Raw genomic sequence first — 12460 nt, forward strand, 5'->3', positions numbered from 1 at the left:
GGTGCTACTGGGCTCAAATCATGAGCTAAAGGAAAATCCCTTCCTTACAGTTAGCTTTCTATCCTGCAAGTGTGCTGCTCACATCCAGAGAAAAAGGGCAACCAGTTAACTGGCTATAGGCAAAAATGCCTTTCAACCCCTGATGGGTATTTGTTTCTGCCCCCAGGTGATCCTCCTCCAATGGAGTTCCACATCCCATTTGCAAGAGTAAATGTATACTTGGACCACCACGAGGACCAGCATATTTTGAAGCCAAAAATGGTGGGCAAAGTAGAGGTTACACGTACACATACACCACTTTCATGTCCATTTAAAGGCCAGTGTGGCATAGTGGTGAGATGGTGGACTCTCACCTTTCTAGGAAGACCTGGGGTCAAATCCATAGGCTGGAAACTAATGAAGCAGCAAGTTATATACACTGCTGAGAATTTGTGGAAGGAAGGATAGGTAAAAATGTAAAATGTAGACAGATGCCATAGCCATCCACCCCAAAAAGATCATTTTAGAGAAAATAGTGGCTGCTGGGTTTTTAAAATGGGTTTATGTATAACGTCCAGTTTGGCCCACAGTGTAAAACAAAGCTTATCCATGAAACCACTTAAGAGGTAATAACACTGGGGTAGCAATCCATTTTACCCAAATCCCTGCCTTTAATTCTGGCCACTCCAGATTAAAAGGGAAAGCCCTTTTTCACAGTCACAGAAAATTGGCTACCAGGCAACAGAGTTAAGCAACGATAGGGTTATTACCTATTTAACTCATTTCTGATATTATAAACTTCATGCGTCAGCTGGCCGTTCTCTTCCTCCCTCTTGCTCACTTGTTTTTGCAGCTTCTCATTTTCCTTTTTCATGTGCTCATAGTCCTTATGAAGGCGCTCAACGATGACATGCTTCATTGAAAGGGATTCACGCAACTTTTCGTTTTCCTTTTGTTTGTCTGCAAGGAGAAGAACTTCAAGTTGTTCAAAAGAGCCACAGCTGATCTTAAGCAAAACCAAGGAAGTCATGGCTGAAATTAGATACTCATCCACTGCTTACAATTTTAGCATTCCAATTTTCTTCTGCACTTCTGGAACAGAAAGTGATTTAATAGAAACAGAAATGTTTAACCCACGGGATTCCTCAACTGCATGAAGCCTCTTAACTTGTAACAGACTGTCTGCTGGAATTACTCAGGTTCTGAGAAGGGAATGTCCTTTATCAAGAAAACAGAAACGATAATCTTGCTAATGTTGGCAAAAGTAAATTTGGGAGAACAGTATGTGGCTCAGTAGCTGTTGGCATCTTTTTAATTCTAAAACAGGGGGGGTGGGATCAACAACAAAATAGCTGCCACAGGAGGTGGAGCCAATCACAAAATGCCAGGGTTCAAGGTTATGCATAATTCTCATAGTAATACTTCAACATTTGGGCAGAAGTTCTTTTTAACAGGATGCCTTTCAATCTGCACAGCCAATCAGAAGTCCTCAGTGTGCATGCACACAGAAGCTCATACCTTGACTAAAACTTTGTTGGACTTAACGGTGCCACTGGAATCAAAATTTGTTCCACTTTTGAATGTATAATTTAATATTTTGTACATTAGCATTACATGCGTAGCTATCTTTTAGTTTGTTTTTCTTTGTCTCAGCCTTTTTGGCTACCTTTCTCAAAGAGGGTTTTGTTTTTCTCCTCCTTTTTTGGCCAATACTTGCCCACTCTCTCTCAGCCTTACTGTCCCCATCTGCAGCATAGAGATAATGCAACTGGCATGTCTTACAGGGCTGTAAGACTATGGTGATACTGTGCTTATAACACTTTAAACTAAATGTGCTGGATAAATTCTGTCTGTTACAATCATCATCATCATCCCTATCCCTGCTGGATATATGTATACATGCCGCCTCTCCAGAGACCTGTTTGAGGCAACTCACAAAGTAAAATTACAGTACACTAAAATCATAAACATAACATAATAATTATCAATAATAAAACAAATCACACAGGCATAAAAGCACCATAAAATGACATTCAGCAAGTTAATATGATAGCCCTATAACAGGCTAGAAACGCACCATAAAAACAGCTAAAAGGGATCGAGCCCCATACCAAAAAGGCCAGGTAGAAAGAAATGTCTTGGCTTAGAGACTAAAGGTAGGTGGTGGGCAAGTCTCAAGGGGGAGAGCAATCCAAAAGTGAGGTCACCACTGAAAGAGTGACTCTACTCACCACCCACTTCACCTGTGCAGGTGAGGGCACAAAGAGCAGGACTTCTCAAGCAGACTTTAACTGAGCAGTAGCAGAAGAAGCAGTCCTTCAAGTACCCTGGCCCCAAGCCATTCAGGACCTGAAAGGCAAGGGACCAGACCAAAGGTCCACCCATGTCCACTATCATTTTTCCATTTATGGCCAGCTAGGTGTTCCTGGGATGGACACAAGCAAGCTATGTCCAATATTCCCATAGCTGGCCTCGGCTGAAACGACAGGAGAGGTATTAGAGCCAACAGTTATGACCCATTCTTTCTCCTAGTTTTTCCCCTTCCTTACATCCAAAGGCTACCTTGAAGGATCCACCTTCAAATGGGTGTTTGGCCCTAGATAGGTATGTTCAGGGAATTTATCTGATTGCAAGTCAAAGTTCTGCCACCATGAAAGCCACATCTGGAAAAACTCCACCAAAAGCAAAATTGTTGATGGGAGTTAGACTTTCTTTAAAATTTGCATGCAAAGCAATGCAATGAAAAAGTATTGCAATCCAACTCTGTGGATCAGTTTCAGCATACAACCCACCCTGGCCCTGGACTCATCACACCAGCGTATGTGGCCTGGAGCAGCTGGAAGAAGGGATGGTGGAGGCCACAGCAGCACCAGCCCCATACTACTGTTGTGGGTTAAAATGCTCCGGCGGCTTCAGGAACCAGGCTTGGATGCAAGGAAGACGGCAATGGCAGAGGCAGAAGTGACATGATGCTTTCAGGGGAGTCAGGAGGTCAGCAGAAAGGAGGAGAAGAAAAGACAGCTTCTTGGAGAGAGAGGGCTGATGGGAGGCAGAGATGAGTCAAGTGGTTGGGAGTCCCAATTCAGCTGGCCTCCTGGTAGCCAACCAGTGGCCAGCAGAAGCCAAGAGGGATGACCAATCATGGGAAGGGGAGGGAGAAGCAAAACCTCTCCTCACTGCCCAGCCAGGTCTTTTTTAATGTAAAGATTGATTTTAATTTGGGAAGGGCCCTGGCTCAGTAGTAAAGCACTGGTTTTGCATGCAGAAGCTCCTGGATCAATCCTTAACTTTTAAAGGATCTTGGGTAGTAGCTGCTGAGAAACAGTTTACCCGCCTGGAGAGTTGTTGCTGATCAGAATAGATAATACTGGGGTAGATGGCCTAATGGTCTGACCCCATATAAGTGTAATGTTTTTATTGCTGCCGTTAAAAAAAATCTGTAAAATGCCTTGGGGCTTCAACAAAAAGTAGACAGAAATGTTTTGATAGATAAATAATCCCCTGCGGAAGTAACAGACTGGACCACAAATAACAATATATTAGATTCATATATTTATTTATGGCATAAAACCAACATAAAGCCATCCTGAGCACCTTAAAAATATCAATAAAACAGACCAGAATCCGATCATAAACAGCCAAAAAGATTTTTTTAAAACTCTTAGTTAAAAAGCTGGGTAAAGGGACTTTTTTGGCCTGGAACTGAAAAGACATTTTGATAGGCTCAAAGCAAATTTCAGGGGGGAAGGGCATTCCAAAAGCAGAGGGCCACCACTGAAAATGCTCTGTCTCTAGTTACTACTTATTTCACCTCTGAAGGTAAGGGCACAAAGAACAGGGCTTAGAGGAAAAGCGTTAAGTGGCAGGGCAGACAGTGAGGGGGGACAGAGATCACAGAATGCTGCACATTGGGGCAGAAGTGATCCCCTTTTGCAGCAGTGTACTATCTGAGCCATGGGTTTCTGCTGGACTGCTGTTTATGCCAGCAAACCAGGCAGGCGGCCTGACCTGACACAAAGCCATGATGTCTTTGTAAAAGAAATAAAAAATCAAAATGGATGCTCTCAAGAATCTGTCGAATGCAGCAGCTGCTATAATGCCTAACAGTAAAGTAACAAATAGGCCATCTGAAGCATACTGTTTAGAATGTTACAAAAATATCGTCCTCTCATTTTCTGTCCTTATTCAAATGATAGGCCCTCTTCAAATTTTGTCCTGTTTCCTTAGCATCGAGCTGTCTTATCTTACCTCGAGATCCTTTTGCCAGCATTACATTCAAAAGCTGATTTTGCTTCCTCAGGAAATGAATTTCAGAAGTCAGGGAATTATGTTGCTCCGAGCCATGGATACAAACGTTTGCAGAACCTATAAATATATACATAAAAAATGATTTATGAGTCATCTCGAGGTCAGTAAAGATTAAACTTCCCTCGACAAGAACAATTTAAACAATGCGGGGGGGGGGGGGAGGAGGTAGAGAACACCACATGCTGTGAAAGCTATTTATCCCCTATATATTCTGAAGGTTATCATCACTACAGCGAGAGGTAATACAGGTGGGCTCTGAGCAAGCCATCTTAATGATGCGTCTGATGCTCGGCTAATATCAACAAAATTGCAAATTATCCCTGGCAGATAATAGTGTTGGGTACAGACACCGCCACACTTATCTTGGGCCTAGAGCCAGAGATTGCAGAAAGACAGATTGCAGGCATTTTCAACACCTTGTAAATTACTGCATTTCCAAAGAAGGATGTGAGTTCTGTGCTCTGTAAGTCCCGGCTGATCTCCCTGCTGAAGGGGGATTGCGTCTGCTTGAGCAGCAGCTGCACAGACTTTGCAAGGAGCATGTCCCCGGGTTAGGGCTTGAGACAGCCGCTGTCAGTCTGAATAAACAATGCAGGGCTAGACGGTTCATCGCTCAGCGGCAGTGCTCCTGATTTGCAGGAGATGCTAGTCTCATCTTAAAGGATCTTAGGTATCGAAGGGTGAAAAAGACTGTGAGACTGCAGGAAGCCACTGTCAAGCGGACCGTCCTGGACCAGTAGCGTGATTTAGAATGATGCATCTTTATAACAGAGGAGACTCGGATCGGTTGCGGAGCGACTTCGGGAATACAGCCATCTTGTGTTTTAATCAATGTTGTTTAAATTGCAATTTGCTATTCTGATGAATTTTTAGGATTTTAATGAATTAATGTATATGTTTTTTATGTTGTTAACCGCCCTGAGCCTGCCTTGGTGGGATGGGCAGGATATAGACCCCAATAATAAAAATAAAATAAAACTGATCAACTGCATCTCCGGTTAAAGCGTCTCAGAACAGAGGACGGGAGAAAGCAGAGGAATGCTAATGCCTGTAAATTATGGGAATCTGTCATAGCTCAGTGGCAGAGCACAGGCTTTGCCTGTTTTCGTATCTGGGTCTTCTGACTGGGCCCCAGATCAGGCTGAGCTCATCAGTTAAGTTCTCCATTCCTTCATATCGGTCGTGAATACTGGCAGGTGCGTTCCACTGAAGTCAGCTGGAGTAGTGATTATCCTTGAAGCAGCTCAGACTATTTTCTCATGACTCAGTTTGGGAGCCTTGGCTGGTGATAAGTAACAGCTGATGATTCCAAAGTGCTGAGACACCCAACTTTTATTTATAACAAGAGAGTCAGTGCCTAGGCTGCGGAGATGTTTGAAGATTTGATGGATGAAAGTGACAATGGATTAAACTGGCTCCAAGGAAAAACAGTTCACATTCACTGTGTTTTTCAGCTGTCATTATCTCAAAGGGGAGTTCCTCTGCTACAAGCGTCAGCTGGGGATCTACTTCTGAAAGTCCAGCTTGTATATAAAACTATGTTCTAATACAGATATTCTGTGTGTATATGTATAGGCACATGCATCTCTCCTTACTTGTGGAAATTATACAATTACAAGTCACATCTCACAGAGGTCTGGGAGGAGCAGAGCAGAGCAGCTCTGATAGCTGAGACAGCTGGAGAAATTGCTGAGAATTTCTGAGTTTTGAAGGACTACATTCTAAGGTTTGTGGGGCTGCCTAAAATTCTAAGGTGTGATAGCTGGGGAACTGCTCTTTGTTTGGTTGACTGCTCTTTGTTTGGTTGACTGCCTTAAGGGTGAAAGAGATTGAGAGTGATTGCTGCTGATTGAGAGTGATTGCTGAGGAGTGCCCTGCTCCACCTCTTTGCATTTTAAGCTGCGCCTTGCCAAAGGGCGAGAGCTAAAGGGCTCTTGGCCTGTGGCTCTTCGCCTAGGGGCTCTCTAAGGAGCAGGAACCCAGATCCCTGGCTTCCTTGTTCTCCAAATAAGGTAAGTTCCCAATAAGGTAAGTTTAGGTAAGTTGACCCGCCAGAAGGGGAGCCACTTAAACAGCATTTAAAGAGGACTGTATATTTTAATATATATATATATATATATATACAATGAAGATAGAATGCCAGCAGGGGGTTGGGGGCTTTCCAGTGTTTTGCACTGAGTGTCACATGTATGACTATCTGCCCAAAGGACAGAAGTCTTGGGTGTGTGCTCGATGCAAGGAGCTCCTGGTCCTCAGGGAACGAGTTCGTACCCTTGAGGCCGAGGTGACTGCCCTGGAGAAGCAGAGACGGTCAGTTAGGCACTTGGGGAAGACTCTCGGGGGCATATTAGATGAGCCCCGCTCTGAACGTAGCAGCCCCGTTGCTGCCAGAGAGCGTGAGGGTCGAGAGGGAACAGGGCACCGTGCTGAGGATAAGGGGAATGCGCCCTCAGAAGGGACCTCTTCTTCGGTCGGTGAGCGGGAATCCTTTCGCGCCAAGGAACCATCCCTGAGCAGGGGGAGAGGGGGGGTATTAGTAGTTGGTGATTCGATCATTAGGCAAGTAGACAGCCGGGTGGCGAAACCGCGTACTGACCGTATGGTGACTTGCCTGCCTGGTGCGAAGGTAGCGGACATTACGCGTGTAGTAGATAGACTGATAGACAGTGCTGGGGAGGAGCCTGTGGTCGTGGTGCATGTTGGCACCAACGATGTGGGGAAATGCAGTCGTGAGGTCCTGGAGGAAAAATTTAGGCTGCTAGGCGGGAGACTTAAGGCCAGGACCTCCAAGGTAGCCTTCTCGGAAGTGCTACCTGTTCCACGTGCAGGGCAGGAGAGACAGGCACAAATTAGAAGTCTCAATGTGTGGATGAGACGATGGTGTAAGGAGGAAGGGTTTAAGTTTGTTAGGCACTGGGATGCTTTCTGGAACAAGCGGGAGCTGTACAAAAGAGACGGTCTCCACTTGTCCCCGGATGGAACCAGGCTGCTGGCGCTTAAAATCAAAAAGGTGGCAGAGCAGTTTTTAAACTAAATCTTGGGGGAAAGCCGACAGGAGATGAAATGTCTCTGGTTCGGGAGGACTCGTCTCAAAGAGATGAAGGGTTAGCTGCTATTTTTCTACCGGGTAACGGACCGGAGTTGTCCACTGTGAAGGTGACAAACAATATGGACTGTCTGCCAGTGTCTCGAGGCGGCAGGAGGAAGGTGGCGGGCCTAGCTCGCCTGGGAAATTATAGATGTTTGTATGCAAATGCTAGAAGTGTTCAAAGTAAAATTGGTGAATTGGAATGTTTAGTGCTGGGAGAAAACATAGACATTGTGGGAATTTCAGAAACTTGGTGGAATGAGGAGAATCAGTGGGACACGGTGATTCCTGGATATAAGCTATATCGGAAGGATAGGGAGGGAAGGGTTGGAGGTGGGGTGGCTCTGTATGTCAGAGAGGATATACGGTCCAGTAAGGCTGAGATCAGAGAATTAGATTCCCTTTTAGAAATGCTTTGGGTTGAAATAGAGGGCCCAAAAGGAAATTTAACTATGGGAGTTTGTTATCGCCCACCAAATCAAAAGAGAGAGGACGATTATAATATGATGGAAGGCTTAAAGATAGCGGCTAAACGTAAAAACTGTGTTGTAATAGGTGATTTTAACTACCCGCAGATTGATTGGGTCAATATGTGTTCTGGTCGAGAGAAAGAGATTGAGTTTCTTGATGCTCTCAATGACTGTGCTATGGAGCAGATGGTCTCAGAACCTACCAGGGGTGGGGCGATCCTGGATTTGGTCCTAAGTAATGCCCAAGACTTGGTGAGAGATGTAAAAGTGATTGCGCCGCTTGGGAGCAGTGACCATAATGTTATTGATTTCACCGTTTGTATAAATAGGGAGTTGTCCAAAAAGACCACCACAACCACGTTTAACTTTAAAAGGGGTAAATACACTGAGATGAGGAGGCATGTGAGGAAGAAACTGAAAGGAAAGGTACATACGGTCAAAACCCTTGAGAAAGCTTGGACGCTATTTAAAACTATAATCCTAGAAGCTCAGATAAAATACATACCACAAGTTAGGAAAGGCACAAACAGGCATAAGAAAAGGCCTGCGTGGTTAACAAATAAAGTAATGGAAGCTGTAAAAGGTAAGAAGGACTCCTTTAAGCGGTGGAAAACCAGTCCAAGTGAGATTAGTAAAAGGGAACACAGGCTGTGGCAAATCAAATGCAAGACTGTGATCAGGCAGGCAAAAAGGGACTATGAGGAGCATATTGCAAAAAACATAAAGACCAACAATAAAACTTTCTTCAAATATATTAGAAGTAGGAAACCAGCCAGGGAGGCAGTGGGGCCCTTGGATGACCATGGGGTAAAAGGATTACTGAAGGAGGATAGGGAAATGGCTGAAAAGCTAAATGAATTTTTTGCCTCCGTCTTCACTGTAGAAGACGAGAACTTTTTGCCCGCCCCAGAACCACTAATTTTGGAAGGGGTGTTGAAAGACCTGAGTCAGATTGAGGTGACAAATGAGGAGGTCCTACAACTGATAGACAAATTAAAAACTAATAAGTCACCGGGTCCGGATGGCATACATCCGAGAGTTCTGAAGGAACTCAAAGTTGAACTTGTGGATCTTCTAACAAAAATCTGTAATCTTTCATTGAAATCTGCCTCCATTCCTGAGGACTGGAAGGTAGCAAATGTCACCCCCATCTTTAAAAAAGGTTCCAGAGGAGATCCGGGAAACTACAGGCCAGTCAGTCTGACTTCAATACCGGGAAAGTTGGTAGAAACCATTATCAAGGACAGAATGAGTAGGCACATTGATGAACACGGGTTATTGAGGAAGACTCAGCATGGGTTCTGCAAGGGAAGATCTTGCCTCACTAACCTGTTGCATTTCTTTGAGGGGGTGAACAAACATGTGGACAAAGGAGACCCGATAGATGTTGTTTACCTTGACTTCCAGAAAGCTTTTGATAAAGTTCCTCATCAAAGGCTCCTTAGAAAGCTTGAGAATCATGGAGTAAAAGGACAGGTCCTCTTGTGGATCAAAAACTGGCTGAGTAATAGGAAGCAGAGAGTGAGTATAAATGGGCAGTCTTCGCAGTGGAGGACGGTAAGTAGTGGGGTGCCGCAGGGCTCGGTACTGGGTCCCATGCTTTTTAACTTGTTCATAAATGATTTAGAGTTCGGAGTGAGCAGTGAAGTGGCCAAGTTTGCGGATGACACTAAATTGTTCAGGGTGGTGAGAACCAGAGAGGATTGTGAGGAACTCCAAAGGGATCTGTTGAGGCTGGGTGAGTGGGCGTCAACGTGGCAGATGCGGTTCAATGTGGCCAAGTGCAAAGTAATGCACATTGGGGCTAAGAATCCCAGCTACAAATACAAGTTGATGGGGTGTGAACTGGCAGAGACTGATCAAGAGAGAGATCTTGGGGTCATGATAGATAACTCACTGAAAGTGTCAAGACAGTGTGCGTTTGCAATAAAAAAGGCCAATGCCATGCTGGGAATTATTAGGAAGGGAATTGAAAACAAATCAGCCAGTATCATAATGCCCCTGTATAAATCGATGGTGCGGTCTCATTTGGAGTACTGTGTGCAGTTCTGGTCGCCGCACCTCAAAAAGGATATTATAGCTTTAGAGAAGGTGCAGAGAAGGGCAACTAGAATGATTAAAGGGCTGGAGCACTTTCCCTATGAAGAAAGGTTGAAACGCTTGGGACTCTTTAGCTTGGAGAAACGTCGACTGCGGGGTGACATGATAGAGGTTTACAAGATAATGCATGGAATGGAGAAAGTAGAGAAAGAAGTACTTTTCTCCCTTTCTCACAATACAAGAACTCGTGGGCATTCGATGAAATTGCTGAGCAGACAGGTTAAGACGGATAAAAGGAAGTACTTCTTCACCCAAAGGGTGATTAACATGTGGAATTCACTGCCACAGGAGGTGGTGGCGGCCACAAGTATAGCCACCTTCAAGAGGGGTTTAGATAAAAATATGGAGCACAGGTCCATCAGTGGCTATTAGCCACAGTGTATGGAGCACAGGTCCATCAGTGGCTATTAGCCACAGTGTATGGAGCACAGGTCCATCAGTGGCTATTAGCCACAGTGTATGTGTGTATATAACATTTTTTGCCACTGTGTGACACAGAGTGTTGGACTTGATGGGCCGTTGGCCTGATCCAACATGGCTTCTCTTATGTTCTTATGTTCTTAAGTCTAAATTCCAGATTTTGAGTATCTCTGCATTTGGCATAAAAACAAAGGAAAGGAAAGGTCCCCTGTGCAAGCACCAGTCATTTCCGACTCTGGGGTGACGTTGCTTTCACAACGTTTTCACGGCAGACTTTTTACGGGGTGGTTGGCCATTGCCTTCCCCAGTCATCTACACTTTCTCCTCAGCAAGCTGGGTACTCATTTTACTGACCTCAGAAGGATGGAAGGCTGAGTCAACCTCGAGCCGGCTACCTGAAAACCCAGCTTCCACCAGGGATCGAACTCAGGTTGTGAGCAGAGTTTAGGACTGCAGTACTGCAGCTTACAATCTCCCATATCTTCTCCCCCCACAACAGACAACTTGTGAGGTAGGTGGGGCTGAGAGAGCTCTTACAACAGCTGCCCTTTCAAGGACAACCTCTTAAATCAGACCAACTTTGTCCACTCCAGCTTGCAGCTTCCCACAGTGAACAACCAGATAATTTGTTTATTTTAAAACATTTACATCCTGCCCCTTTGTAATTTTTTTTTATCTGAGGCAACATTCAATATATGTAATAAAAAAACCTGAAAAATTAAACGGGGGATAACCATTAATTTTAAAACCAGAGATAAAGGACATGAGATTAAAATAAGGTCATAATTAGCATTAAAGTGAGCTTAAAATCCACAGATCAGACATATCAGATTTTTATTTATTTATTTATTTGTGCCTTCAAGACACAGCTGAATTATGGCAAGCCCATAGGGTTTTCAAGGCAAAGATGTTCAGAGGTGGTTTTGCCATTGTCTGCTTCTGCATAGAGACCCTGTCATTTCTTAGTGGTCTCCCATCCAAACACTAACCAGTGCTAGCCCCTGCTTAACTTCTGAAGTCTGGTGAGACTGGGCTAGCCTGGCCCATACAGATCAAGGTAGGACGGTTAAAACCAACTGTCGTGAGAAAACAGAAACATTTTCACTTGATACCTAAAAGAACATAAGCTTGGCATAAAGGGAGTTTTTGTAGGGAAGGAATTCCAGAATTGGGTGCACCTACTGAGAAGGCCCTGTCTCTAGTGCAACTTCATATTGTTTCACAGTCCTGGTCATGACTGTCAACCACTTAGGACCACTGGGTAGTAAAAGCTTTGATAACTACCATATTGGGTTAACTGGCTACCTCAACTTCCCACGGAGACTGGTTAACAAATCCTTCATTGTATATGGAAGGAAGTGGCCCTCTGTATACCCTGCTTGCAGGCAGTGCAGGAACTGAAAGGCCAACACCTGTACTTTGATTTGCGCTTACAGAAGCAAACCACCACCCTGAATAAGGCTGTAAGTAATACCTGCTAGTAGTCTAGCGGCTGCATTTTGAAATGATTACAAACCCATTTCATTATCAGGAGCTCATCTAAAACCCAAAGGTGTACAGTGGCTTGATGAGAAGGCAGAGAATGTCAGGCTCATATCAATTGCCCTTGTCACGCCACCATTCCATACACTGAGCAAGGTGTGGACATGAGCACCAACCAAATTGGCCAAACGCTTCCTAAGGGATGTCTGGAATACATCCAGATCTATCTGATTCTAGAGGCAGACCATCCAAATATGTCCCTGGCCCTCCACAGATTCCATGTCTCTGTGAATCTAAACCAGGGGTGTCAAAGTCATTTGTTAGGAGGGCCGGAACTGACACAAATGGGACTTTGTGGGGCTGGAGTGGGGAATCAAACCCGGCTCTCCCAGATAAGAATCCACACACTTAACCACTACACCAGACCGGCTCTCACTTCATTGAAACACATTGCAGAACAGACAAAGCTACAAGGAAAACATGGCATAGATCTTCCATCAAGGTCCTTGGACCCTATCTATCTGGGCACCGTGACAATGGAAAATCCACTCCATGTTCTCCTCAAGGCTTTGATGAAGAGTCTGTTTCACATTTTCCTTGCAGCTCAGTCTGT

General features: G+C 44.6%; 1 protein-coding gene across 1 annotated transcript in view; it reads right to left on the reverse strand.

The window, feature by feature from the left end:
* Window positions 1–12460, reverse strand: part of CDK5RAP2 (CDK5 regulatory subunit associated protein 2) — a 190150-nt gene that overhangs the window by 24398 nt on the left and 153292 nt on the right. Inside the window, exons 23-24 of the mRNA XM_060250867.1 lie at window positions 4228–4344; window positions 750–939 (exon numbers count right to left, since the gene is read on the reverse strand). Coding sequence (XP_060106850.1) covers window positions 750–939; window positions 4228–4344 — 307 coding nt within the window. The remainder of the gene's footprint in view (window positions 1–749; window positions 940–4227; window positions 4345–12460) is intronic.

This window comes from Heteronotia binoei, chromosome 12 (assembly GCF_032191835.1).
Source record: "Heteronotia binoei isolate CCM8104 ecotype False Entrance Well chromosome 12, APGP_CSIRO_Hbin_v1, whole genome shotgun sequence".
Classification (NCBI taxonomy): Eukaryota; Metazoa; Chordata; class Lepidosauria; order Squamata; family Gekkonidae; genus Heteronotia; species Heteronotia binoei.